The sequence below is a fragment of the Oryx dammah genome, unplaced genomic scaffold (genome assembly GCF_014754425.2).
Source record: "Oryx dammah isolate SB20612 unplaced genomic scaffold, SCBI_Odam_1.1 HiC_scaffold_27, whole genome shotgun sequence".
In the NCBI taxonomy this organism is placed as follows: Eukaryota; Metazoa; Chordata; class Mammalia; order Artiodactyla; family Bovidae; genus Oryx; species Oryx dammah.
Window position 1 is genome coordinate 79,683,146 of NW_024070211.1, and position 25,155 is coordinate 79,708,300.

General features: G+C 35.0%; 1 protein-coding gene across 1 annotated transcript in view; it reads right to left on the bottom strand.

Annotated features, from left to right (window-relative positions):
- Nucleotides 1-25,155, bottom strand: part of LRP1B (LDL receptor related protein 1B) — a 762,233-nt gene that overhangs the window by 573,863 nt on the left and 163,215 nt on the right. The window contains exons 13-17 of the mRNA XM_040227930.1: nt 17,148-17,282; nt 16,449-16,578; nt 1,053-1,179; nt 766-878; nt 343-467 (exon numbers count right to left, since the gene is read on the bottom strand). Coding sequence (XP_040083864.1) covers nt 343-467; nt 766-878; nt 1,053-1,179; nt 16,449-16,578; nt 17,148-17,282 — 630 coding nt within the window. The remainder of the gene's footprint in view (nt 1-342; nt 468-765; nt 879-1,052; nt 1,180-16,448; nt 16,579-17,147; nt 17,283-25,155) is intronic.

Here is a 25,155-nt window from a genome sequence, read left to right on the forward strand (position 1 = left end):
GGGATTTTCCAGGCAAGAGTACTTTGTATACTTAGGTTAAATATATGTATTTATCAAATGTTTCTATATTACTTAGTCTAAACCTGCACTGAAGACAGGCCAAGTATATAACATGTCCATATACATGCACTGTTGAGGCAAAAATATTTATCCATGAATGATTATATTTAATTTAATTAGGCTATCATATGATTTTTGTTAGAAATTAGAGGGTAAAAAAAAAAGAGGGTCTTGAGGTTTGGGACTTATAAAAATTAATACCTAAGTTAAGTTTGATAATTAAATGTTTAAAAAAATAAGAGAAAAAATAACAAAATGTATTGATAATAGAAGAGCACTGACCTTTCTCTCTTACTCGGTTAAAGATTTTAACCTCCTTCAGGTTGACTCCAAGACCCGTTCTCATGGTTACGGTTTCTGTAGCATCATTCTTGTGGCCCCTTCTGATGGACCCATTGGCATGTGCTCTGCCAAGAAGCCGAACATACACGATTAAAAATCTTTAACTAATTCAAACCAAACCAGCTATTTAAGCTCAAGATAACAGATGGCCCAGCAGAAGGGAAAGAAACCAACATTAGTCTGTGACATTGAAAGGGTTGAACCTGGAATAGCAAGAGCAACTGCCCTTTTTTGTGTGGAAATTACATGATTTTGTGAGATTTTTTTGTGACCTTGCTAAGAAATGGCTAATCCTACAAGGGTAAAGCAACTGACACTAAAATAACATTTTGAGACTCAAATACTTATGAAAAAATAAATTACCTGTCAGACCAGTAGATGTAAGCCCCAAAGACTGCAACTGAAAACATATCCACATTGCTCCCTGACAGCACCATCTCACGATTCCCTCCAGTCTCAAGGTCAATTCTTTCTATCTTGTCTGTTCGAGCATCACACCAGTACAATTTATTTTCCTAAGATTGATTAAAAAGTAATATTACAAGCTGTTTTTTATTAAGTGTTTTACAAAGAAAATAAGAGAAAACTAAAAATGGAGTAAAGCAAGTTTGCATTTAATGCAGTTTAAACACTTAAGACATCCAACAGACCTCAAAGTCAATGGAGATACCATTTGGCCATGCTATTCCCATGCTCACGAGGACAACCTTCTCTGAGCCATCTAAGCGAGCCTTTCCAATGCAGGGCATTTGTCCCCACTCAGTCCAGAACAAGTAGCTGAAATGAAATTGTAGATAAATTCAGGTAAACACAAAAACGTATATTATTAATAAAAACAGCAATAACATTCATATTAACAACAAAAATACCTTTTACAAATAAAGGTATGTAGGTACTTGTTTGCAATAAAATAATTTTTATTGTAAAAAATTAGCTATTCATAGAAATTACTAGGAAGAATTTCCAAAATACCCTGTGTACACACTACTCCCTACCTGAAATGCCTCTACTTGCTTAATTTGCTCCTGTTTTTGATATCACAAACATCATTTCCTTTAAGAAGCCATCTATGTTCTGATTTTTCCACCATACATTTTACTTCATTTTGTGATTTAGAATGGCAAATTTAAACTTGTATTTCTTTACAATTTTACTTTTTATTCATATATCTGGGTGCCATTAGATGTTAAGCACAATGAGGACAGAGATCTTTATTATTCACTGTTATACCTACAGCACTAGGTAATTTATGAATGCATACACAAATGCAGTATAACTTTCAATTCTGTCCATTTAGATTGCTAAATGGCTAGCTATTCTAGTTTGCATTATATAAATTATCTTGTGATGCTATTTTAAAGCATGAATTCAAACAAAGCAAACCTTATTTTAGTAATCTTGTAATGTAATATGGAAGGACTGTGGAAGCAACTAAAATATAGAAAGAAAATCCAGACAGAATACACAGAAATAAAACATGCCAATAAATGAAATGTTAAAATACAGAAGGTACATAATCCATGTTTTATTTCACTTATTCTTTCAACAAATATAATATTTTATTACAATACAGAAATTCATGCTTTCAGGTAAACCAGATCTATTCTTCTGAAGTTATGCCCAATGAAGCTTTATTCAGCTCTCAGATAATAGCAGTGACTAACGTTTAGAAAAATATGGCAATCATTGACTTATTCACACAAAAGGGTGTGTACTCTACGCATATTTGTTATGACCAACCTAGATAGCATATTCAACAGCAGAGACATTACTTTGCCAACAAAGGTCCGTCTAGTCAAGGCTATGGTTTTTCCTGTGGTCATGTATGGATGTGAGAGTTGGACTGTGAAGAAAGCTGAGCGCCAAAGAATTGATGCTTTTGAACTGTGGTGTTGGAGAAGACTTTTGAGGGTCCCTTGGACTGCAAGGAGATCCAACCAGTCCAGTCTACAGGAGATCAGCCCTGGGTGTTCTTTGGAAGGAATGATGCTAAAGCTGAAACTCCAGTACTTTGGCCACCTCATGCGAAGAGTGGACTCACTGGAAAAGACTCTAATGCTGGGAGGGATTGGGGGCAGGAGGAGAAGGGGACGACAGAGGATGAGATGGCTGGATGGCATCACCAACTTGAAGGACATGAGTCTGAGTGAACTCCGGGAGATGGTGATAGACAGGGAGGCCTGGCGTGCTGCAATTCATGGGGTCGCAAAGAGTCAGACATGACTGAGCGACTGAACTGAACTGAACTGAACTGAACTGAACTGACTGATATAAACAATCATACACAAGAAGAGAAAGTGAGACTGCATGTAGAAAAGATCTATGTTCACATTTTGTATTTCTCCATGAAAATACTAAACTATATAAAAATATGTATATTTCCTTTGTACATACTGTTTTGATTTACCTTAAAAGTTGATTTCACCCCCCTGAGAATGCTGTATAAAATAAATGCATTGGACTTTTACAACCAAATTGAGCTATGGCTGGAATCCCAAGTATATTAATCCTGAAGAAACTTTCACTCATATTTACAAGCTCTATAAATCAAAAAGGGAAAACTTTGTAGCAAGAAATCCAACTATTAATTATTTTACTGATTAGATCTAGGTTGAAGCAGGCATGATGATACCTATACTTGTGTTAATATTATGAGTTTTAAGTCTTTAAGGGACATTGCATTAAAAAATTATTTAAAATTAATATTTTAACTGAGAGATAAATGTGTTGCATCATTTAACTTTTCAAGGAGAAATGTTAGCACTACTAATGACATTAAAATGACTAGTCAGTTGTTTGTTAAGATGGGAAGAATGTTATACTGTGAAGGAGGCATTTTAGACGCCAAGACAGATGTGCTTATTTATTCAATATGATTCTTGTCATACACCTTTAATAGACTCCAGATTTAAAGTATGGAAGGAAGTGAGTATAATATACATTTTTTTTAATAGTAAAATGCTTTCAAATGTACTAAATGACTAATAAAATATTATATCAAGTGAGTAGGTCAAATCAGCTGTTTAACATATTAAATCTCACCAATATAGAAACTGCAATTCAGAGAGTTAATGATCATAGTCACGTGGTTGATAAGGGAACTGCACACAGGCTTTATTAACCCAGGTCTGTACTTTCTTCTCTATGTTGTCTCAAAAAATACAAATATAATACAACAAAAATATCAAATGTTATTTTCCCCTAGGTATAAATATAGCAAAGATCTCCATACTTAAAACACAAAACAAAATATGAAAAAAGTCTTAGTCTTAAAAATAAGTGTCTCCTTCTTTATCCCTTCTTTCCTCCTATTTTAAATTTGCAAAACTTCCATGCAGGAGGCTTAGATGAATGGCAACAAAATTAGGAATTAAAAAATATTCAAAATAAAACTGTCTTGAATACAGAGTTTATTCAATTATCAGTAGTAATTTGACAAACTGCTACAATATAGCCAAATAAGACAAAACTGACTGAAGGCATCACTTTTGTGGCTAAAATATTTATCAGCTTAATAAAACTAAAAGATTCTACACCCACCAAAATTAAGCAACATTTTATGAATGTCAGGCAAATAACAACTGATTTGCTCATTAAACTGAAATGGAGAGTACAAAATTAACACCTTGAAAACCTTTGGGAATGATAAACCAAATGTAGAGAAAGAATGCTACTTACAAAACTGAAGGGAGAAACTTATGAATAATTTAAGAGAGCAATTTACATATATGTGTTTGATATATTTTTAATGAACATAGATTCTTCATATCTAAATGTGATATCTAGCAATGGGAAGAAATGAAAATTGTTTTCACTGGTTTTTGAGACTCCATGGAAATTAAGATTCAGTGATAGCATTTCAAATTGATATCATCCCCATATGGGTTCAGTTTTGCTGTAGTGAAGTGTTTGTTGATTTATATGATACAACCAAGAAAATTGCCTTTAGAGTATTAACTTGGTTGATCTAGCCCTGAAAATACTTTTCAAGGCTATCCCAGATCCAGAAATTTTTAAAATTGTCAAAATCAAATGCTGCATTTACAAAAGACATTTCTCTGGATAATAATTTGTTTTACAGTGAAAATACCCTCATTCACAGAAGCTTACAGTTACAGAATGAAAAAACAGATTTTTTTTAAAAAAGACATTCAAAAGTGGTTTGACATATTATAGAAATACTATTAATATCAGAAATTATCATAACACAAATATCCCTATTGTCTTAACTAGACATAGAAGTTCTTTACAGGAATATGTGCAAAGAATACATATTACAAGTTTACTTCCAATTAACTTTTGATATTTTAGTAATAGGTAGAAGACTATTGGGTAGAGTTGAGTCCCCAAAGGTTTTAAATTTATAATTGTAGTGATCACAGAATTAGTTTACACACAGGTGTGTTAATAATGGAAAACAAATATTTTTGCCTAACAATTAGATTCTGCTGAAAAATATACTTTTAAGGTACTATAAATGTTTTTGAATAGTTTCAAAAAATATTTTGGTGGAAATAACGCTAACAGGAAAACCAAGCTCAAAATTTGGTGGGGAAAAAATAAAGGAATATGAGTAAGAGAAGAATGAACATGTTTAAATTGTTACAGACATAGTATTAAATACGATTCTTATATTTTAAATATATGAAAAATAGTGAAAAGCCTCTAATTTGAATCAATCATTTTCTTTTAATGTTCTTTGACTCTTTCCCTGGAGCATAGATCTGGGTTGCAATTTTTACAATAAATTTGCTCTTTCCTCTAGTCCTAGCCTTTCCCTAAGAGAATATAATATAGATACTTTATCAGATATGCTGGAGAAAACCTGAAATAGTCAAAAATTGCCATGCTGGTACAAAAAATGAATATCACATAAATCTCTAACATAGGCAGTTGGTTGAAAAGAGAATCAAGAATGTCACTCTGTTCTCTGCTAGAGTGGAGTTCAAGATTGCGTTAGTTTATCTGTAAAAATAAGAAAGATAAAAGCCCTATAGGGTTTTATATGTCAGGAATAGTAACTGAGCAATATCACTAGAATCACTTAAAACACATGCTAATTGTATACCTCATAGGACAATATATCTGTCTCTAACTTCATGCCAAAGCACAAGCAAAATAATAAAGTATTGTCAAAGTTTGAATACATTTCATGAATATGTGAATTGACATCCTTCATCCTCTATGAGGAATACCGTATATTCCTCTGTTCCTTAGAGGGATTATTCACATTCCTGTTGTCTTCATTTGTGTGCAGTTTTTGTTTTGACAAAGTGTTACATGCCAATCCCAAATCACTTTTCAAGTCCTTATGTGTTACTATTTCTTAGAGGCTCCTGGAAGTGTAAAAAGAATGCAACCACAGATACTGGAACACTCTGCTCAAAGAAAGAGAGTCTAGAGAGAATATAACCTTGAATACTACTTTCTAATTTTTTATAGTGGTTCACTGGATGATTCTCAAAAGTATTCTTTCATTGCAGTCATTCACTCATTCAACGAGGATTAAATAGGTATCTATTAAGTGCCAGGAACTGGTAAGAGATGAATTGGACTCAGTGACCCTTATGAAGGTCACTATTTAATGGCAGACACAAATGGGTAAATAAAGAATTACCTGAGAAAAATGTTAACAGCAATGCTTAAAACTTGCTAGTTTTAAGTCTCTATAAGTCATGAAAGTAGGGGCTTCAACACAAAAACTGGGCAAGTGCTATGGTGAGAGAAGTTGTCTTCCCCATAAACAACTTCAGAGGCGAACTTTCTAAGCAAATAAATATACAAGCCATCTTGGTTGTTGTCTCTGTTTCAACTTAGAAATATTTTTATTATTTCTTAATATTGAAGACCTGTTTCTTTAGGTGTTGTTCTATTATTTTTTATCATTAAGTTTTACATTAGATTCCTTCTTGACTTTTCAAGGAAATCCAACCAGTCCATCCTAAAGGAAATCAGTCCTGAATATTCACTGGAAAGAATGATGCCGAAGCTGAAACTCCAATACTTTGGCTACCTGATATGAAGAATTGACTCATTTTAAGGGACCCTGATGCTAGCAAAGATTGAAGGTGGGGGGAGAAGGGGACGACAGAGGATGAGATGGTTGGATGGCATCACCAACTCAATGGACGAGTTTGAGTAAACTCTGGGAGTTAGTGATGGACAGGGATGCCTGGTGTGCTGCAGTCAATGGGGTCACAAAGAGTCAGACACAACTGAGCAACTGAACTGAACTGGACTGGCTGTACAATATTAAGTAATTATATAAAACAATTATGTGTGTGCCCAGCCAACAGTGGAGAAATATGGAGAAAAAATCTTTAGAAAGAAACATTCCATTGCATCTGTAATTCCATAACATGTTAGGTTTATATTTAATTCCTTATTTTATGTATCTATTTATACCCTGCCTTATTTCTCATCCTTTCATTTTAATAAATATGTACATATATGTACATATTAGTTTGTATTTAGATGGTTAACAGTTGTTTTCCTGAGTGAGTGGTCCATTTTTTAATTCCCTTTTGGTTTTCTCAATATATAACACTTGATGGTTCCCTATAATATATGCATTTTCCTATGAAATATTTAACAGACTTCAAGAGCCTAGACTTCTAGTGCTCATAAGTTGATTTGGAATTCTTAAAATATTATACAGAAATTTTTAATTGGTTTCATGACCCCCAAACCATCTTATATATCAGTCATATCAACCTGCCCCGGATATCCCATATTAAAACAAACTGAGGAAATTTCTATAAGCAAACAGAGAAATATCTTAAACTTCTCTTTTACCCTTTAGCACATTTTTACTGGTTGGATCTCTTAAGAATTTAGAAACAAGGTCTTATACTTTTGTGCAACTATCACTGGTCTCCATTCAACAGGGCTTTGGTAGTCTGGCCCAGGGCTTCCTTCTTACAAAAGGAAGTGCCATGACCTTTCTGGGCTTTCTCTCTCCTTCACTAGCTTGTACCTGCAATGAAAGCAAAGGGCATCTTGATCACTTCTGGCCCTTCATTTTTCTTTTCAGTGGGAGAGGTAAGATCTAAGATTTGTGTTTAGAGGTGAAGAAATGAGAAACATATAGGGGAAAAAACAGGTAACACATAACTATCTTTGAAAGAAGAGTGATTGCAGTAGAATTTTGGAGAAAATTCCTAATGGAAAATAAAATACAGCAGTTTTCTTTCATTTGTCCTTATAATTTGTTAATATGCCTCTCTCAGAGTCTTATATGAATAGAAAAAGGTGGATGTGATTTGGGGAATTATTGTGGTATTTCTGAGTTACTTTACCATCATGGTATATTAATATTATGAACTAGCACCCTGATTCCATCACTATTTCTATTGCAAATCAAAGTTAATTCCTTCTTTATTATATGTCACCTTGACTTCAGATACAAAATATACTTTAGGAGATGGTGTTAAACTATGCTATACTTTTGCTGTTTCAAAGATGTTAAACTGTAATTCAAGACCTTCTATATACTATTGAACATATTCAAAATGCACATATGCACACACACACATATATATACATATATGTAATCAATCAAAGACCATTTAACAGGTGTACTTGTTGAATACCAAGATACCACACAAAGCTGTCTTTGCCATGGAAAGAAACACTTTTCAGAAAGTTATTTATGCTCATAGAGATATAAAGCTAAATTAAGATAGGCAATGTAGATCCTAGTGCCTAAAAGGGGGGAAAATAGAGTATTTGTGCTTCATTTAGAGATAATACATCATGGAAGATTAACTAGCTTTTTTGATATCATACTGTGACTTTCTATACATCTTTTGTTGTTGTTGTTGTAGGTAGAAAAACACTTTTTAGCATAAAGAGATTACATTTTATTTTTTAAAGAGTGAGTCCTTACCAAAGAAAAAGGGAGTCAGTGGAGGAGAGAAACTGATTTTTCAAGCTAAACTAAATTCATATACACTTTCTATTTTGCATTTGGCTACACTTTAAAAGACTTCAAGTCTCCATTGTTCAAAATCAGGCTTCATGCCCCACTCTTCAAGGAACATTTATATTTTGGATTCAGCTGATTTACTCTGTTATGGTTCACCTTTTCCTTTGGTAAGGACACCTGCCACTTTTTAACTTTAGACAGAATATTTAAATGCTGTACTTCATTCCTGTGATATGAATTTTGACACTTATAGGTCTATGTAATATTACCTGGAAATCGGTGTTTGAGTAACTTTTACGCAGAGTGATCATTGATAAGCCCTTTCCCCACTCCTCTAAACTCATCAGTAAGCATATAGATAAGGTATTGGAAGGCACTTTTCACTAATATTTCCAAGCAGTAATAAACATTTCCTGAAAATAAACATAATATCTAAAAAGGTATATCAAGTCAATTTTGAATCCTGAAAAATATCTATAGATACAGTAATACTGAAGAAAAGTTTTTAAGAAGAAATGAAGGTAGAGAAATAATATTTAAAATGGCTATTAATGTCAAAGATTTCTTTTTTTGAGGGATGAAATGTGAATCTGTGGGGAGCAGAGGCTCAAAATTAATAAATCAAAAGTATTTACTGAGATCCACCAGCTAAGTCAGCTCTAAGCTCAGAGTCACAATGGAAAGACTGGAAAACTTAAGAGACAGCTGGAGATAAGGAATGACAAGATTACGGACAGATGGAAATAGTTGATGAAAACCTGTGGAAAGTCTAAGGTAAATTTCGATCTTGTCAGGACAAAAGAACCATGGTAACACAAAAAGACATAATGGTTAGGACAGAAAGTAGATGAAAAATAGATGTAGTATATGAAAGTAGATGAAAAAGTTTTAGTGAAAGTTGGATGTCACTGAAATAAAAATAAATCATTTCTAAAGGAAATTGTAAATAGAAATAAAAGGAATGAAGATAAAATATTGGATGTAATGCAATGATTAAAGTTAGAAACATGAAAATATATGTAAAAGATAAATATATCAAGCGAGAAAATAGCATACAAAGCTTTAAATGAGTGTGCTCAGAACAGATACACAGTGCTCAAAAAAAAAAAAAAAAAGAGAAAAATCTATCTATCTATATATATATATATATGGAAGGGATCAGAGAGAACAGTAAAACTCCAAGTTAAAGAAGGTAACAGAGCAATACTCTTGAGTGGATAACCAATTGAAAAATGTTAAGAAGGCAAGCAGTATGAAACGTGAAAAAAAAAAATCTGGATTTGCCTATGGATAAATTTAGATATTCCTAGAAAGAACTAAAGCTGAAAACTCATTTCAGAAATTCAATGATGAGACATTTACTTCTAAGAACTAGAGAAGTAAACATACAGAGAGAAATAGGGCGGCATTTTTCTTTTCACATAAGAGGGATCTGAGCCTAGTTGAAAGCAAAGGGAAAGTCTTCATTGTAAGTTAAAGATGATAGAATGGAAGAGTAAGTGCAATGAGATGCCCAAAGAAATGGATGCCATTGTGTCTAGAATAAAAGTAAAGTATATTTAAGTAAGGGGGGAAAAATGACTTTCGCTGAGGTTATATGCATTATCTCAAAACATTCACATTATGAATTTGTATATTTCATTTTCCCTTACCATCAAATAGTCGCTCTAATACATTTAAACACCAAATCCATTTAATTGCTTTACTGCTGCTTCTGCTGCTAAGTCGCTTCAGTCATGATAGCTGACAATTTTGCCATGTTCTCCCTCTAAGATGACATACTTAGAGACCTTATGACTCACGTTGTTGATCCTGTGAACGTCCCAGCTCATGCTTCCTCATCTTTTCTGTTTCAGGGACTTACATCTATCTCTCTTTTGCCTCAACCCTACATTACTCTAATTTCCTGTTCTTGGTTTCATTCCATTTCATCACTAATTTCTAGACCTCATCTCCTGATTAGCAACTCATGGTTACTCCCTTATAATTGCCAACTTGAATTATGTTATCACCTGCTCCCTTTTGGGGTTATTTTTCCCATCATTTTTCTACTGCTAAGTTACCAAGCACTATTACTCAAGGTCATATAAATACCTCATTAGATTCAAGAAGCTCATTGCAGCTGGACACATGTTGCTTGGAATCCTTTTTATTCATATTCTATTTGCCACAAATATTTCAGCAACTCTACCTATTTACTTATAGCCACTAATTCTATGCATATCATCTATGACTTTCTTCAATTTCACTAAGTTTAACCTCTAAAATAGATTCTACAGGCATATTCTTACTGCTGAAGCTGAAGCTCCAATACTTTGGCCACCTGATATGAAGAGTCAACTCACTGGAAAAGACCCTGATGCCGGGAAAGATTGAAGGCAGGAGGAGAAAGGGACGACAGAGGATGAGATGGTTGGGTGGCATCATCAACTCAATGGACATGAGTTTGAGCAAACTCTGGGTGATGGTGAAGGACAGGGAAGCCTGGCGTGCTGCAGTCCATGAGGTCACAAAGAGTCAGACACAACTGAGTGACTGAACAACTGGTGTACTCTGCCCCTTCATTCATTCCATCACCAAAAATAGAAGAGAACTTTCCCTAATATAATCCTCTTATTTAAATTTACCTCATTTAACCTTCCCAGTAACCAAAAGCGATATAGCATTTGAGATCAAGATACTTCAAAAGATATCAAAGGTAGGAAATGTCCACACTGACCTTCCAAGCTGTTGTGGACACCACTGGTGCTGCGTTTAGACACCCTCTGATCCTGTTTGCGATCTCTATGCACTCCAGTGCCCAGCTACTGTGTCCTTTTCTTTTTAGTAACTCATATAGGCAACATTTTTTCAGAGGACAGCCCCTAGAATCTTCTTTTGCAAGTGGTTCTGAGAGCAAATCTTGGGAATGTATATCTCCCCAGGGTTGCCCTATCCAGTGAATAACTGGCTGGGAGTTCGAAGTCAAGCTCCCTTGCTAAGTGAGGTTTACCCTCCAAAACTTTCCAAGGTTCACAGTTGAACCTTTGTTTGGCCCCTTTCTTATCTGACTTCTACCTGACTTGAATTTTCATTCCAGGATCTGTTTTCAGAGATACCTGATTTAAGATTCAAATCTTGTCCATGTGCTATCCTCCATTCTTCCTATTCCACCCTATTGCTTCTTCCTTGCCAAAGTTACTGCTAAACTCCTTGGAATCTGTCTCCTCTTTACACGTATTTTCTTTCACCCCTCAGCTGATGAATATGTGCAATACCTCCCTGGTCCCATACTAAGAAAAACCTTTCTTTATGCCCTACTATCTTCTCAACATACTTTCTATTTTTCACTCTTTTCCTTCGTTATCCAAGTTTCTGTCACTGTAGTCTAAATATCCTGGCTCTATTTTCTAATTATCTTTCACTTATTAATTCTTTATATTTGGCTTATTCTCTTATCAATTTCCTGAAATTCATAACAATTAAAAATGTCATCCCTCTCACCAATTACATGTCCTGTTTTCTGCTTTTATGTCTCTCGATCTCCTTCTTGCAGATACGTTTGAAGTTCTTCCTAAAACTCTCTTGTCTTGCTCTCAGAACCACTTGCAAAAGAAGATTCTAGGAGCTGTCCTCTGAAAAAATGTTGCCTATATGAGTTACTAAAAAGAAAAGGACACAGTAGCTGGGCACTGGAGTGCATAGAGATCGCAAACAGGATCAGAGGGTGTCTAAACGCAGCACCAGTGGTGTCCACGACAGTTTGGAAGGTCAGTGTGGACATTTCCTACCTTTGATATCTTTTGAAGTATCTTGATCTCAAATGCTATGACAGTGATTTTTCTGCGTACTTGAAATGGCTTCTTTCTCTGCATTTCTTTTGCCTTATTGCTAATTTTGTTTTTGCTCCCCATGATCATTTTATCCCCATTTATAAACATTCTTCATTCATGTCATTAGACTTTTTTTCCTGTAGTCTTCCTTAGATAATTTCATCCACTACCATTTTTTATTGCAGAACCTGAACTCCTTTGGAATAAGTAGGAATGACTCTATATTTATCCAACTCTTGCTTCTATTTATGCGCTACTAGCTATCTATTCTCCAGAATTTGCTATCTCAGGAAGAATCCAAGCTTTCCAAGACAATTCTAGTTAAGAAAAACAGAATAATATTATTAAGATTAATTCTCATGCATAAAAGACCAGATCTTTCTAAGTCCAAACTTATATCTCATATCTATTTTAAAATCTTATTTCCTCTTTCCAGCTTTGATCTGACTCCTCATGGCTTAAGAACTTGCAGTAAAAAAGTCACACAACTTTTCCATTTACAACTTTTATATTTATTTTAGTTTCCCACTTATATATTGGTCTCTGGTTGTCTCTCTTTCTTGATATGAGGGCAGAGAAAGAATCCTTCCTCTTCCTCCATAACATCCTTCCTGGAAGGATAAAGAACCATTCTGAAGAATTTCTTAAAGAATGCAACAACTTCAATGTACTTCTGATCTCTGCTTATGTAGATTCTCTGAGGTCATGGGGAAGACTTAGGAGAAAGGATCCAGGACCAGTTAGTGTTTCACTTGGTAAAATGGGGATGGAGCCATCATAATATTTTTAAAATGTAGGGAATCCAATTGCCAATTTTCTGGCCCCAACTTATCTTCCACCTACATTAACTACTTTTCCCTACATGTCCTTTATATACTTTTGCTCTTGGCAATGTCCTTTGCTTTGCCACTACTAATTTTTTATTTATTTTATTTCTTATTCATATATTTCTACTCCATCTCAAAAACATTCTTTCTTCATGTCTCCTCAATAAAGTGTCTATTAATCATCCCCACAGCTGCTACTACCCTCACTTTTACTACCTACACCAGTCATAAGCTATCTGTTTTCTGAAAATTTAATGTAGTTTTATAACAGTCATATAAAATTGTTCACTTTAACATGAAATTTAGGTATCAGATTTAAGCTTGAGTTATATCAATATAGTCTTTTGGTGCTTCTATATTAGTTCTACTTTACATTATGTTACTTAATTTTCCAACAAAATTTTGTATTTGTTTAAAGGTTTAAACAGAAAACTCATTGTGAACAAAAGCTACACCTTATTTATATCATCATACTTTACAGTGTCTACTGGTATCTTTCACATCATCTATCGTCCTGTTTTGTTAACATGTACTGAATTAAAGGCTGAGGAGGAGATGGAGACGTCCTGACATGACCTTGCTGCCTGGGTGTAGCACTTAAACTGAAAATAGTGAAGTATATGCAGAGTTTTTGCTTGATGTCTTCAATCATTCTAAGGAGAAATAGATATAGTTATATGCTAAGATGACTATACAAAATATACTTAACAAAAGAGGTCTGGAATAACAACTTGAGGGCAAAACTCGGCTTCAAAAGAAATGCAAGTGAAAACTAAAGATTGATAAGTTAGCAGCAAGAGGCCTGTTAAATTGAACTGCATAAATCAATAATAGTCCAGGCACAAGAAGTTTTCTAGAATAAAGTGAAGCACTAGACTTATTATAAATATGATGGGAAGAAATCATATTATTCAAACAAACCCATTTCCTGTGTATCTATAATATTTTATAACATTCAAATTATATTTGTTCCTACCTTCAAAATAATTACATATAGTCCAACAATTGATCAGGTTTATTTTTTCCATTGAGGGTATACTGATTCACCACTTTATTATAAAGTATAAATGAAAAAGATATTTTTTAAATGTCATTACATTAGTCGGTCTTAGTCATTCAGTCATGTCTGATTCTTTGTGACCCTATGGACTGTAGCTCACCAGGCTCCTCTGTCCAAGGAATTATCCAGGTAAGAATACTGGAGTGGGTTGCCATTCCCTTCTCCAGGGGATTTTCCTGACCTACGGATTGAACCAGAGTCTCCTGAATTGCAGGCAGATTCTTTATCATCTGAACCACCATCACACTGGAAGAGGAAATTTTATATTCAAGTTTACAGGTATGATGTGGACACACTAAATTGACTCATGTGTTTTATGCTTGGAACTAAACAAAATTATACCTTCCCTCAACATTCTTAATGTGTACTGGCAAGTGTCCATGAATGTGCAGTTGTAGGCAAGAGAATGTACAGGGCAAGTCATATCCAACTCAAATATTTTCTAAAACATCTAGCTTTTCCAGCATTTTGTCATTATTGTTTATTCTCTCTTTCACTTATAGTTCTAGTCTTTAAATTTTTATTATAACTTTTTGTAAAATCCGTTAAGCCTATTTTCTTATATGCTTGATATTTTTGGTTATTCGTTTCTACAATACTTATATGTGTATATGTAACAGGTAGCACACATACATACATATATAATGCAGGATAATCTTTGAAATTTAGAAAATATAACTCTTCCATACATTATGGTAATGACAGAGTAATATATTTTAATTGTGGTATCAGTTTCCTTATCTGTAAAATGGAGGAAATAATGTCACTCTGGGCTTCCCTGTTGACTCAGTGGTAAAGAATCTGCCTGCCAATGCAGGAGACTTGGGTTCAATCCTTGAGTCAGGAAGATACTCTGGAGAGGAAAATGTGTGCATGTGTGTGTGCAGTTGCTTCAGTCATGTCCTACTCTTTGCAACCCTATGGTCTGCAGTCTACCAGGCTCCGCTGTCCATGGGATTCTCTAGGCAAGAATGCTGGAGTGGGTTGCCACGCCCTCCTCCAGGGGATCTTCCTAACCCAGGGATCAAACCCACACCTCCTGCATTGTAGGTGGATTCTTTACCCCTGAGCCAACGGGGTAGCCCAGGAAATGGCAAACATTTCCATACTCTTGACTGGGAAATCCCATGGTCAGAAGAGACTGGTGGGCTACAGTCCATCGGGTATAAGAGAGTCAGACATGATTTAGTCATTAAAAGGCAACAAAAACACTCTAATTTAAAGTTTGTTATAAACTTTTAAACAGAGTGAAAGAGGACTAACTGGTGAATTCTGAGCAAAGAAGTTACTGCCACTTACATTTGAGAAGGATCATTAGGCTGTGACATGAAGAATAGACTGTAGGAATACAAGGATAGAAGATGGAAATCCACAATCCTGAAATGTTGGCAAGAGTGATAACACTCAGACTATGGTGGAAACAATGAAAACTGGGAGAAGTAGGTAAAGCATAAATGTATTTTGAAGCCAAAGGTAACAGGGTTTCTGGTATACTGAACATAGGATATGTGAGAGGGATACCAAAAATGTCATGTTTTCTCTTTGAAATTCATCTCAAGATTTTTCCCTTGTAATAGAAACTCAGTTTATTTAATTGAAACTATTAATAGAAACTCAGATGGTAGAATTTTAATTAGATTGTAGAGTTTGGTTGTCCAAATGGAAAAATGGAACTTTCAATTATACAAGTAGACATACTTATCTGTAACTTAAAAAGAAGAAGAAAAAAAGTTTGGGATGAACATGTTGATATAACAATTATAAATACATAAATGGAAACTGAAGCTTTAGAAATACTGAAGAACAAGGTTGGCTATCAGATGGTTACTTCATTCACCAAAAAAAACTGACTTCTAAACACATAAACAGTTTTAGGGAAGAACTTTAAATGAATAATCTAGAAAAGCATTGGTGTACTCATTTGGATTTACACACACATTAAAGAACTGCATAAGGACTTCCCTGGTGGTCCACTGGTTAAGAATCACCTTCCAGTGCAGAGGACAGGGTTTGACCCCTGATCCGGAAGGATTCCACATACCCTTGAGCGACTAAACCCATGCGCCATACCTACTGAAGCCCAGGCACCCTAGAGTCCCTGCAATTAGAAGCCTACCACACAGCAAGTAGAGAGTAGTCCCCACTTGCCTCAACTAAAGAAAGTCTGCAGGTAGCAATGAAGACTCAGTGCAGCCATAAATAAATAAATACACATAATAAATGTAAGCCCATCAAGTATGTACTGAAATACACATGACAAAGTGAAAACAAACTTTTCCTTCCACTTAGGTAAGATACTGAATTTGTTTCAAACATTATGATTAAAAATAAATATTAATATCAACATACAAATTTTTCTTTTAATTAAACTTTAGAAAAGTCACCTAAAATCCCCAAATATATGTAAATGTTGAACTTACCCTTTTTCTGGGTGCAAGGCTATAGATCTTGGTTGATCCAGGCCTTGGGAAATAATTACATAACGAAAAGAACCATTGAGTCTTGCAACTTCAATTAAGTTGAAACCGTGATCTGTCCAATATATGTTACCTAGGAGAAATACAGAAATGTTTATAATATAATTGTGAAAAAAATTATTTATTACTTATAGCTAAAATTAACTTTCTGAACATTCACATAACCATAAAGAAATCATTTACCTCCTATATTCCTTTTTAATAGGTACACTAAGCAGAAAGCTATAAATAAACTAATATGTAAATGCTTCTTAATCTCACACATCTGTTGTTTAACCCATATAATGATACTTTTGTGTGTTAAAAGTAAATGGAAACTTCTCTCACCTGAAAAAGAGCTCTATTTTCACTTTCTACTGACTTCAGGCAAAAGACAACTTCTAATACTTTTTTATCAGCCTCATGGGACTCAGGTGAGTTGAGCAAAGTTAATACTACATAATCTACTTCTACATAAAAACACGTATACAAAGGCTCAAAAGTATTAGAAAGAGTGTAACCAAAAGCAAACGAGACCATTTATCCCTGTGGCTAGAAGTACAAACAAAAACCTGTGATGACTCAGAAACAGAATTTTTATGAAGCATATTGAGCCCCTAACAATATAGACTTAAAACAAAACCAGAAAGCCATGGATTTTACCAGCAATCCAGTCAATAGCTATTCCTTCCACTCTTCCCAAGCCATTGGTAATGATGTCTTCTTTCCAAGTTTGATCTCTTTTAGCTCGGCTAATTTTATTGAAGCCCATGTCTGTCCAGTAGATGGTATCATTTTCTATTGATAAAACAAACAAACATACATACACTATAGAATGTATTGATATATGTATTTGTTGTTATTCAGTTACAAGTTTTGTCCAACTCTTTGAACATGGACTGAAGCAAGCCAGACTTCCCTGTCCTTCACTATCTCCCAGAGTTTGGTCAAACTCATGTCCATTGAGTTGGTGATGCCATCAAGCCATTTAACCGTCTGTTGCCCCCTTCTCCTCCTGCCCTCAATTTTTTCTAGCATCAGGGATATATGTATTAGGAGCACACTGCATCAGCATTTTGAGTGTTATCATCCTGGGTGTACCAGAGTATAAATGTTCTTCATTAAAATTTACTAATAAAAATGGTAAGAAGGATATTAAAACCACATGGGAAAACCTAGTCAAATATGTTTTCTAAAGCATTTTTAAAATATATGTGCAAATAGCCTATTACATCCTTTTAATTTTTTTTCGTTTTTCTATTAATTTAAACTCATAAATACTTATCTCCCATGAATTTACAATTTTGATATCATACCATATTATTTTGGACCACAGTGTTTCTAGTAACATCTGTTCTAATGTCATATGATAAGAATACCACTGGAGATAATCAACAAAGTCTCAAAGTAGAGAGAGAATGGAAAGAAACATGATATTTCAATTATGTCAAGGGTATTTTAAACATAAGGTTATTCAAAATGTATAAAGCCTTAAAAGTACCTTATCATCCAATTATTCCTTCTGAGGTACTAGTTTCCCAAATGTCAATTACAAATCCTATGCATTCTTTTTCAAACTCTCATTGTAAAAATGGGCTTACAGACACTTGAAGAATAACTCTGTGCTATCATAGAGTCTTTAAATAACAGTGCTTTTTGAATATTTGAATGAAAAATGTGTCTGAAGACTATAAATGAAATATATGTGCATGCATATGCATAAAGGGTAGCAATTATGGATCAATGATGTTAAATACAGCCACCAGAAAGACACTGGGGACAAATCATTAAATAATAAATTTGCTACCAACAAAGTAAGTTTTTGTGTTGTGACCTACATGGCTAATGAAGAACAAATCCTTTAAGACCAATATAATTTCCATCTGGCATAGTGACAGGCTATGGAAATAAAGAAAAAGCAATTAGTATAAAAAAGCCATTTATCAGTAAGTTTGGGAGTTGTGCTTCAAATGAAATATAGTCTAAATTCTATTACCTATCTGGGGAAAAATTCCAAGCAGCCCCTGTTTGCAACAGTGGTTTAGTCAGATACATGCTTGAATCAAAGCAGAGATACCATTTTCATATACATATCTTGAAAGTAAGGACTTGTTTCATCTGTCCCATTTTGTCAAAGTATCCGTTGATATGTTTTTATGATTGAAGAAATGAATTGATCAACAAAAATAAGCACTGCTGCTGCTGCTGCTAAGTCGCTTCAGTCATGTCCGTCTCTGTGCGACCCCATAGACGGCAGCCCACCAGGCTCCACCATCCCTGGGATTCTCCAGGCAAGAACACTGGAGTGGGTTGCCATTTCCTTCTCCAAAAAATATGCAAAATAAGCCCTAATTTTGCATAAATACTTAAGTGTTATATGAAGAGCCCCACTCTCTTCTGCAAACATTAGACCCATATAGCCAGTTACTTATTTTGTATCTCCACTGGAATATAAGAAAAGGCATCTTTGACCGTGAAAGACAAATTTTGGATTTCTACCTGAAACATGCTTCTCTTGCAGTCTTTCATGTGGCAGCTCCCCTTGCCATGGTGATATGATGAAGGGCACCTCCATCCTTTGTTTCTTGGGTTAAAAACCTTATGCTGTCCTTAATAATTTTTTTTCACACTTCACATCTAATTCATCACCAACTACTCTCATCTTCAATCTATTACCAAATATTTTAGCTCTTTTTATTCTTTAAAATCATATCCTTCATCTCACCATTCTCATACTGTCTAGTTAGAATGTAATCCAAGTCATTATTAGCTCCTACCTGAAGTACTGCAAAAGACTCTAACTTAAGTCCAACTTCCACTTTGGCCTCAGGTCTCCCTTTCCTCATGAGACTTTTCTCCACCGAGGGTCCACTGTCACCCTATTCAAAGTCAGTAAGATAATTTCTCTACTCTTCATTCAGTATTATAATAATTTTCCATCTCATTCATGGTAAAAGTAAAGCTCCTTCCCAAGACCTTCCTTCATGATCCACCCACACCCTTCAACTCTCTCTCATCTATTATCCTTCCACTCTCCCCACTTTAGTAACAAGTATGTTTCTCCCTAAAACAAACCAAATACTGTTCAGTCTAAATTTCTTTCCATCACTTTTTCTTCTGCTTGGGGTGTTCTTTCCCTAGCTATTTGCATGATTCTGTCTTAGCTCAAATATTTCCCTTCTTACTCAAACTTGCCCTGACTACTCTACAGAAATTATTTCCTTGTCATGCTCCATTTCCCTTACAGACCTATTTTTCTCCACAGCATGTATTACTGTCAAGCACATTACATACTTACTGGTTTGTTTGTTTAGCATCTATCTTGTCTCACAGAAATATAATCCCTTTGAGGGCTGGGACTTAATTCTGTTCACTGTCTTGTCCTTGGCACCCAGAATAGTGCCTAGCATATACTAAGGTCAGAGTAAATGTCTGATGAACAAATGAATTAATGTGATGTGTAATACAAAGACTGATTGGAAGGAGACACAACTAAGGGAGACAAAGCTTGTCCATGAGAAACTTAATAAAGTAAGGAACAGAAGGTATGCAAATTGAAAAATTACTAATTGTTGATAATAGTATAGTTTGAACAGCATATTAGTGGTAAAGATAAGAGGCTTTAATTTTTTTTTTTTTTTTTTTTTGGCCACACCACATGTGGGATCTTAGTTCCCTCACCAGGGATCAAACCTATGCCCCGTGCATCGGAACCACTGAGTCTTAACCACCAGACTGCCAGGGAAGTCCTAAGACAAGTGTTTTTATGAGTTCAAAGAAGACACTGACAACAATCTTCACAGGTATTAGAATAAAAAAGACACTAAATATGTAGTTGACCCTTGCTTTTTCCTATTGTTCTCTAATAGCTTTGCCAGCCCTGCAAAATTGTATTCAGCATAACCACAAAGCATTCCTTCACACATACACCATATTATCTTGCACATACTTTATTATTATATTGACTTGAAACTGCATCTCTGCATTTCTTGTTGGAAATTGTCTGAGAAATGTGATAAGTAGGGACGGCAATTGACTCAGTATTTACCAAAAGAGTTACATGTGCAGTAGATACCTCATGAATATTCAATATGTGAATAATAGATTAATTTGTAACACTGAGACCATCTCTAAATGGTCAAATCCACTGGATTAGAGCATTGAATAACTGAGATGATGTGATGTATTAAGGAGGACCAAGAGGACAGAAGATTTAAATCATCATTCACATCCAATTCTCCTTTCCTTATATTAACATATATATTGCATGCCTCTACACTCTAAGTGGAGTAATTTCACTAAGATATAAGAATATATAGTCTAATACCCAGGAATATAACTAAATAAACATAAGTTACATCAAGAATGTTTTAATTAGTAATAGAATCAGGCAGAAATATGACAAAATCTTATGACAAACTTGAAAGATATAAAGTGGAAATACATATAAAGATAGAAAATGATGAACGACTATCATAACTATACTCCAATACTTATTCTAAAATATTATTTTTTAACTCCAATTATGTTTGTTCAACAAATACTTACATAATACTTAGCAAATGCTAAGCATCTGTGTAGGCATAGAAGTACAGTGGTGAACACATAGATTTTACTCCTGAAATCATAGATTTCACTTCTGGAGCTGACTTTAAAATTAACTATCTTATGACATATAACAATAAGTAAAGTATATTACTTTATCTTTTTGGGCTCCAAAATCACTGCAGACGGTGACTGCAGCCATGAAATTAAAAGACACTTGCTCCTTGCAAGAAAAGTTATGACCAACCTAAAAAGCATATTCAAAAGCAGAGACATTACTTTGCCAACAAAAGTCCATTTAGTCAAGGCTATGGTTTTTCCAGTGGTCATGTATGGATGCAAGAGTTGGACTGTGAAGAAAGCAGAGCGCTGAAGAATTGATGCTTTTGAACTGTGGTGTTGGAGAAGACTCTTGAGAGTCCCTTGGACTGCAAGGAGATCCAACCAGTCCATTCTGAAGGAGATCAGCCCTGGGATTTCTTTGGAAGGAATGATGCTAAAGCTGAAGCTCCAGTACTTTGGCCACCTCATGCGAAGAGTTGACTCATTGGAAAAGACTCTGATGCTGGGAGGGATTGAGGGCAGGAGGAGAAGGGGACAACAGAGGACGAGATGGCTGGATGGTATCACCAACTCGATGGACTTGAGTTTGAGTGAACTCTGGGAGATGGTGATGAACAGGGAGGCCTGGTGTGCTGCAATTCATGGAGTCGCAAAGAGTCAGACACGACTGAGCAACTGAACTGAACTGAACTGAAAGTATAATATAACTATAAAACTGGAAGGTAAAATTTGTAATGTAGGGTATAACAATTATAGCGGTCTATTTTCTTATGACTAATTAATACTATTGGTCACCTATCATTAATACACTAGATTTCATGTTGTATTCTCATCCATGTCTCATAACAGACATACAGTGTCATTTCTGTTGGGTACATAAACACAGGTAGAATTGCTGAGTCATAGGAAGGCTTTAGGAAGCAGGGCCTACTTTAATATGCATTATCTGAAATAATTTTCCCCCAAATAAGAATCTACTCTATAGACTTTCTATAACTATTGTTGAGCTCCACCACCCTCTCCATATATGGCTGGCTCAACCATAAAGACCTCCTAGGACAGATAAACATGCAAGAAATTCTAAAAATTCTCTAATTTCTAGGAACTAGCCACCAAGCTTATCTACCTTGTCAGACATGGAAAAACAAATACTCAATGTTAAAATCACAAACACATGAAATCTAAAACAAACAAATGTATATAATAAAACAGAAACAGACTCACAGATATAGAAAACGAATTAGTGGTTACCAGCTGGGGAGAAGTTGGTGGGGAAGGGCAAGTAGGGGTTTGGGATTAAGAGAAACTACTATGTATAAAATACATTAAGTAACAAAGATATATTTACAGCATAGGGAAATATTTAGCCATTATTTTGTAATAACTTTAAATGGAGTATGATATATGAAAAAATTGAATCACTATGCTGTATACCTGAAACTAATATAATATTGTAAATCAACTATATGTCAATAAATATAAATAAAAATATGTAAATATATGGGCATGGCTATATTTCAATAAAATTTTATTTACAAAAAAAATTACTTAATGACATTAGATACTAAGATTTACAACTTTGCTGAGCTCAGTTTACCTACCCAATAGTTTTTGTTTCCATTCTGTTGGACCCATTATTCTCTATCCTATACATTGAAAGTAAGGATGATTGTGCTCAATCCCCAAAGTTAAATTACGGAAAATTCTATAAAATGTATATGCTGTGGCTGCCCTGGTATCTCAGTGGTAAAGAATCTACCTGCCAATACAGGGGACACAGGTCTGAGAAGATACCACACGCTGCAGAGCAACTCAGCTTGTGGGCCATAGCTACTGAGTCTGTGCTCTAGAGCCTGGGAGCCACAACTACTGAGCCCATGTGCCCTAGAACCTCGTGTTCTGCAGTCAGAGAAGCCACCACCACCACCACGAGAAGCATGCACACTTGCCACTAGAGAGTAGCCCCTGCTTACTGCAACTAGAGAAAAGTCCATGCAGCAACAAAGACTCAGTACAGCCAAAACATAAATAAATAACAACAACAACAAAAATGTGTTCTGGTTTCCTGATAAACTTCAGGCTTGGGTTCTAGAGAATTTTTTACCTGTGGCTATTCAACAATTTTCACCAGCTACCCTCTTTATTATCTTATAGAGAAAGCTGTCAGGACTTTGTTGTTACATTTTTAACTTTTGTTGTTATATACAAACAAGATTCATCTGTATGGAGCCAATACAACTCTTGGGATCAATGCTTATAGTGAACCTGCACTGTAACTGACTATTGGAATCAACATGAACAATGTTCCTCGCTCCAAACACCAACTCTTGCTTGGACTTTATTTACTACCACTTTCATATGAGTTGGTTGCAGACACATTTCTCATTTAAAAATCAAATATAAGCATTCTACATGTGTTTGTTAGCTTTTAAATTAAAAACAATGTTTTTTTTTTTTTTTTTGCTACTTATCAGCAGTGACCTTAACAGATACACCCAGAAACAAATTGTTTCCACATTTGCAAAGGCTGCTTTAAGGCCACACAATCCATTAATTCCTCTAGTTTAAGTAAAGCAATGGTCTCCAAACTGATTTTCATTTTAAAACTTTGACAGATATGGCAGTTCCCTCTAATTCAAACTCTGGTCTTTTACTCTTTCAGTAACCACCTTCTCTTATTTTTGTAGGAAGAGACTTTATGCTATTACTCTGCATTTCCCAGTCATTCTGTGTCTTAATGTAATATTTTGTTTCTGTTCTGTGTTGTTTCAGTCCAGATTCAGGACACAGTTTTTTTCCCTTAATCCATGTCTTAGTGGCGCAGATAAGAGTCTGTCTGGAATGCAGGAGACCTGGATTCAGTCTCTGGGTTGGGAAGATCCCCTGGAGAAGGCAATGGCACCCCACTCCAGTACTCTTGCCCGGAAAATCCCATGGACGGAGGAGCCTGGTGGGCTGCAGTCCATGGGGTCACAAAGAGTCGGACAAGACTGAGCAACTTCACTTTCATTTTCACTTTCATATCTTACTCTCTCACCTACATTTATACACAGAACTATATATACAAACTTGCAATACAAACAGTCCAATAGAATTCACAGAAGCATGAGATACAAAAATTTATTATCACAACTAAAGACTTCAAGCTGAAAATTAAACATCTTTTTTCTAAAAGGTCTCCTAGCCACGCCCACCACAGGGTTGTTTTCCCAGTGGTAGCTTCATATTCAGCCCCAAACATGTCTTATCCTCAGCTTCTTCTCTTGTCTCAATTTATCATTCCCTCCTCTTTCTGATTAGCCACTTTTCAGAAAGAAACTATCTCTAATCACTACCCCCTTTCTCAGCAATAAGTCTGCCTTTAATAATCTATTTTTTTTTTTGGCTCTTAAATGGGTACCCATTAGAATTGCCTGGGGAAGTTTTCAAACAATACTAAAGATGCAACCACACCCCAGAGATTTTTAAATTGCTTTGTGCAGGTTGAGAATTACTAGTTAACCTGTAAAAGACACAGATAAGAAGAAAAACAGTTATTTAACAGGGTGTAATATCTTGAGAAGGAAATTTATATTATAAAATGCTACTTGCACCCCACCACATCCCACCCTAACCTCCATTACAATCTTGTTATTAATGAGTCATTGCCAAAGGGATTTTCAAGAAGAGAAGGGGGAGACAAGAACTTGAATATTATATTCAAGAATATTATAGCCTCTGGAATATTATACTATAGCTTTGGGGGTGACATTTTTTTTTCCTCCAGTTTAGGGAGGACTTTAACTTGAAAAAATAATTAAAAAAAAATTTGTTCAGTTGATCCTGATTGGCCAGTGGACCCAGATATGTTAGAAATTACTGTTCTTCACTCTGCCTGATTCAAGTCAAATTATAAGGCAGTTCATAGGAAGATTACTTTGTTTTGATCTTTCTCCATTCCCAATAAGCTGTTTTTTATTGGGCTGTTTGTGTTCTATACCAGAAGTATGTATTTTTGCTTGAATTTTTAAAAATTATATAGACATTGTGAACCCTGAAATTGTTTTTCTTCCTGTACCAGTTG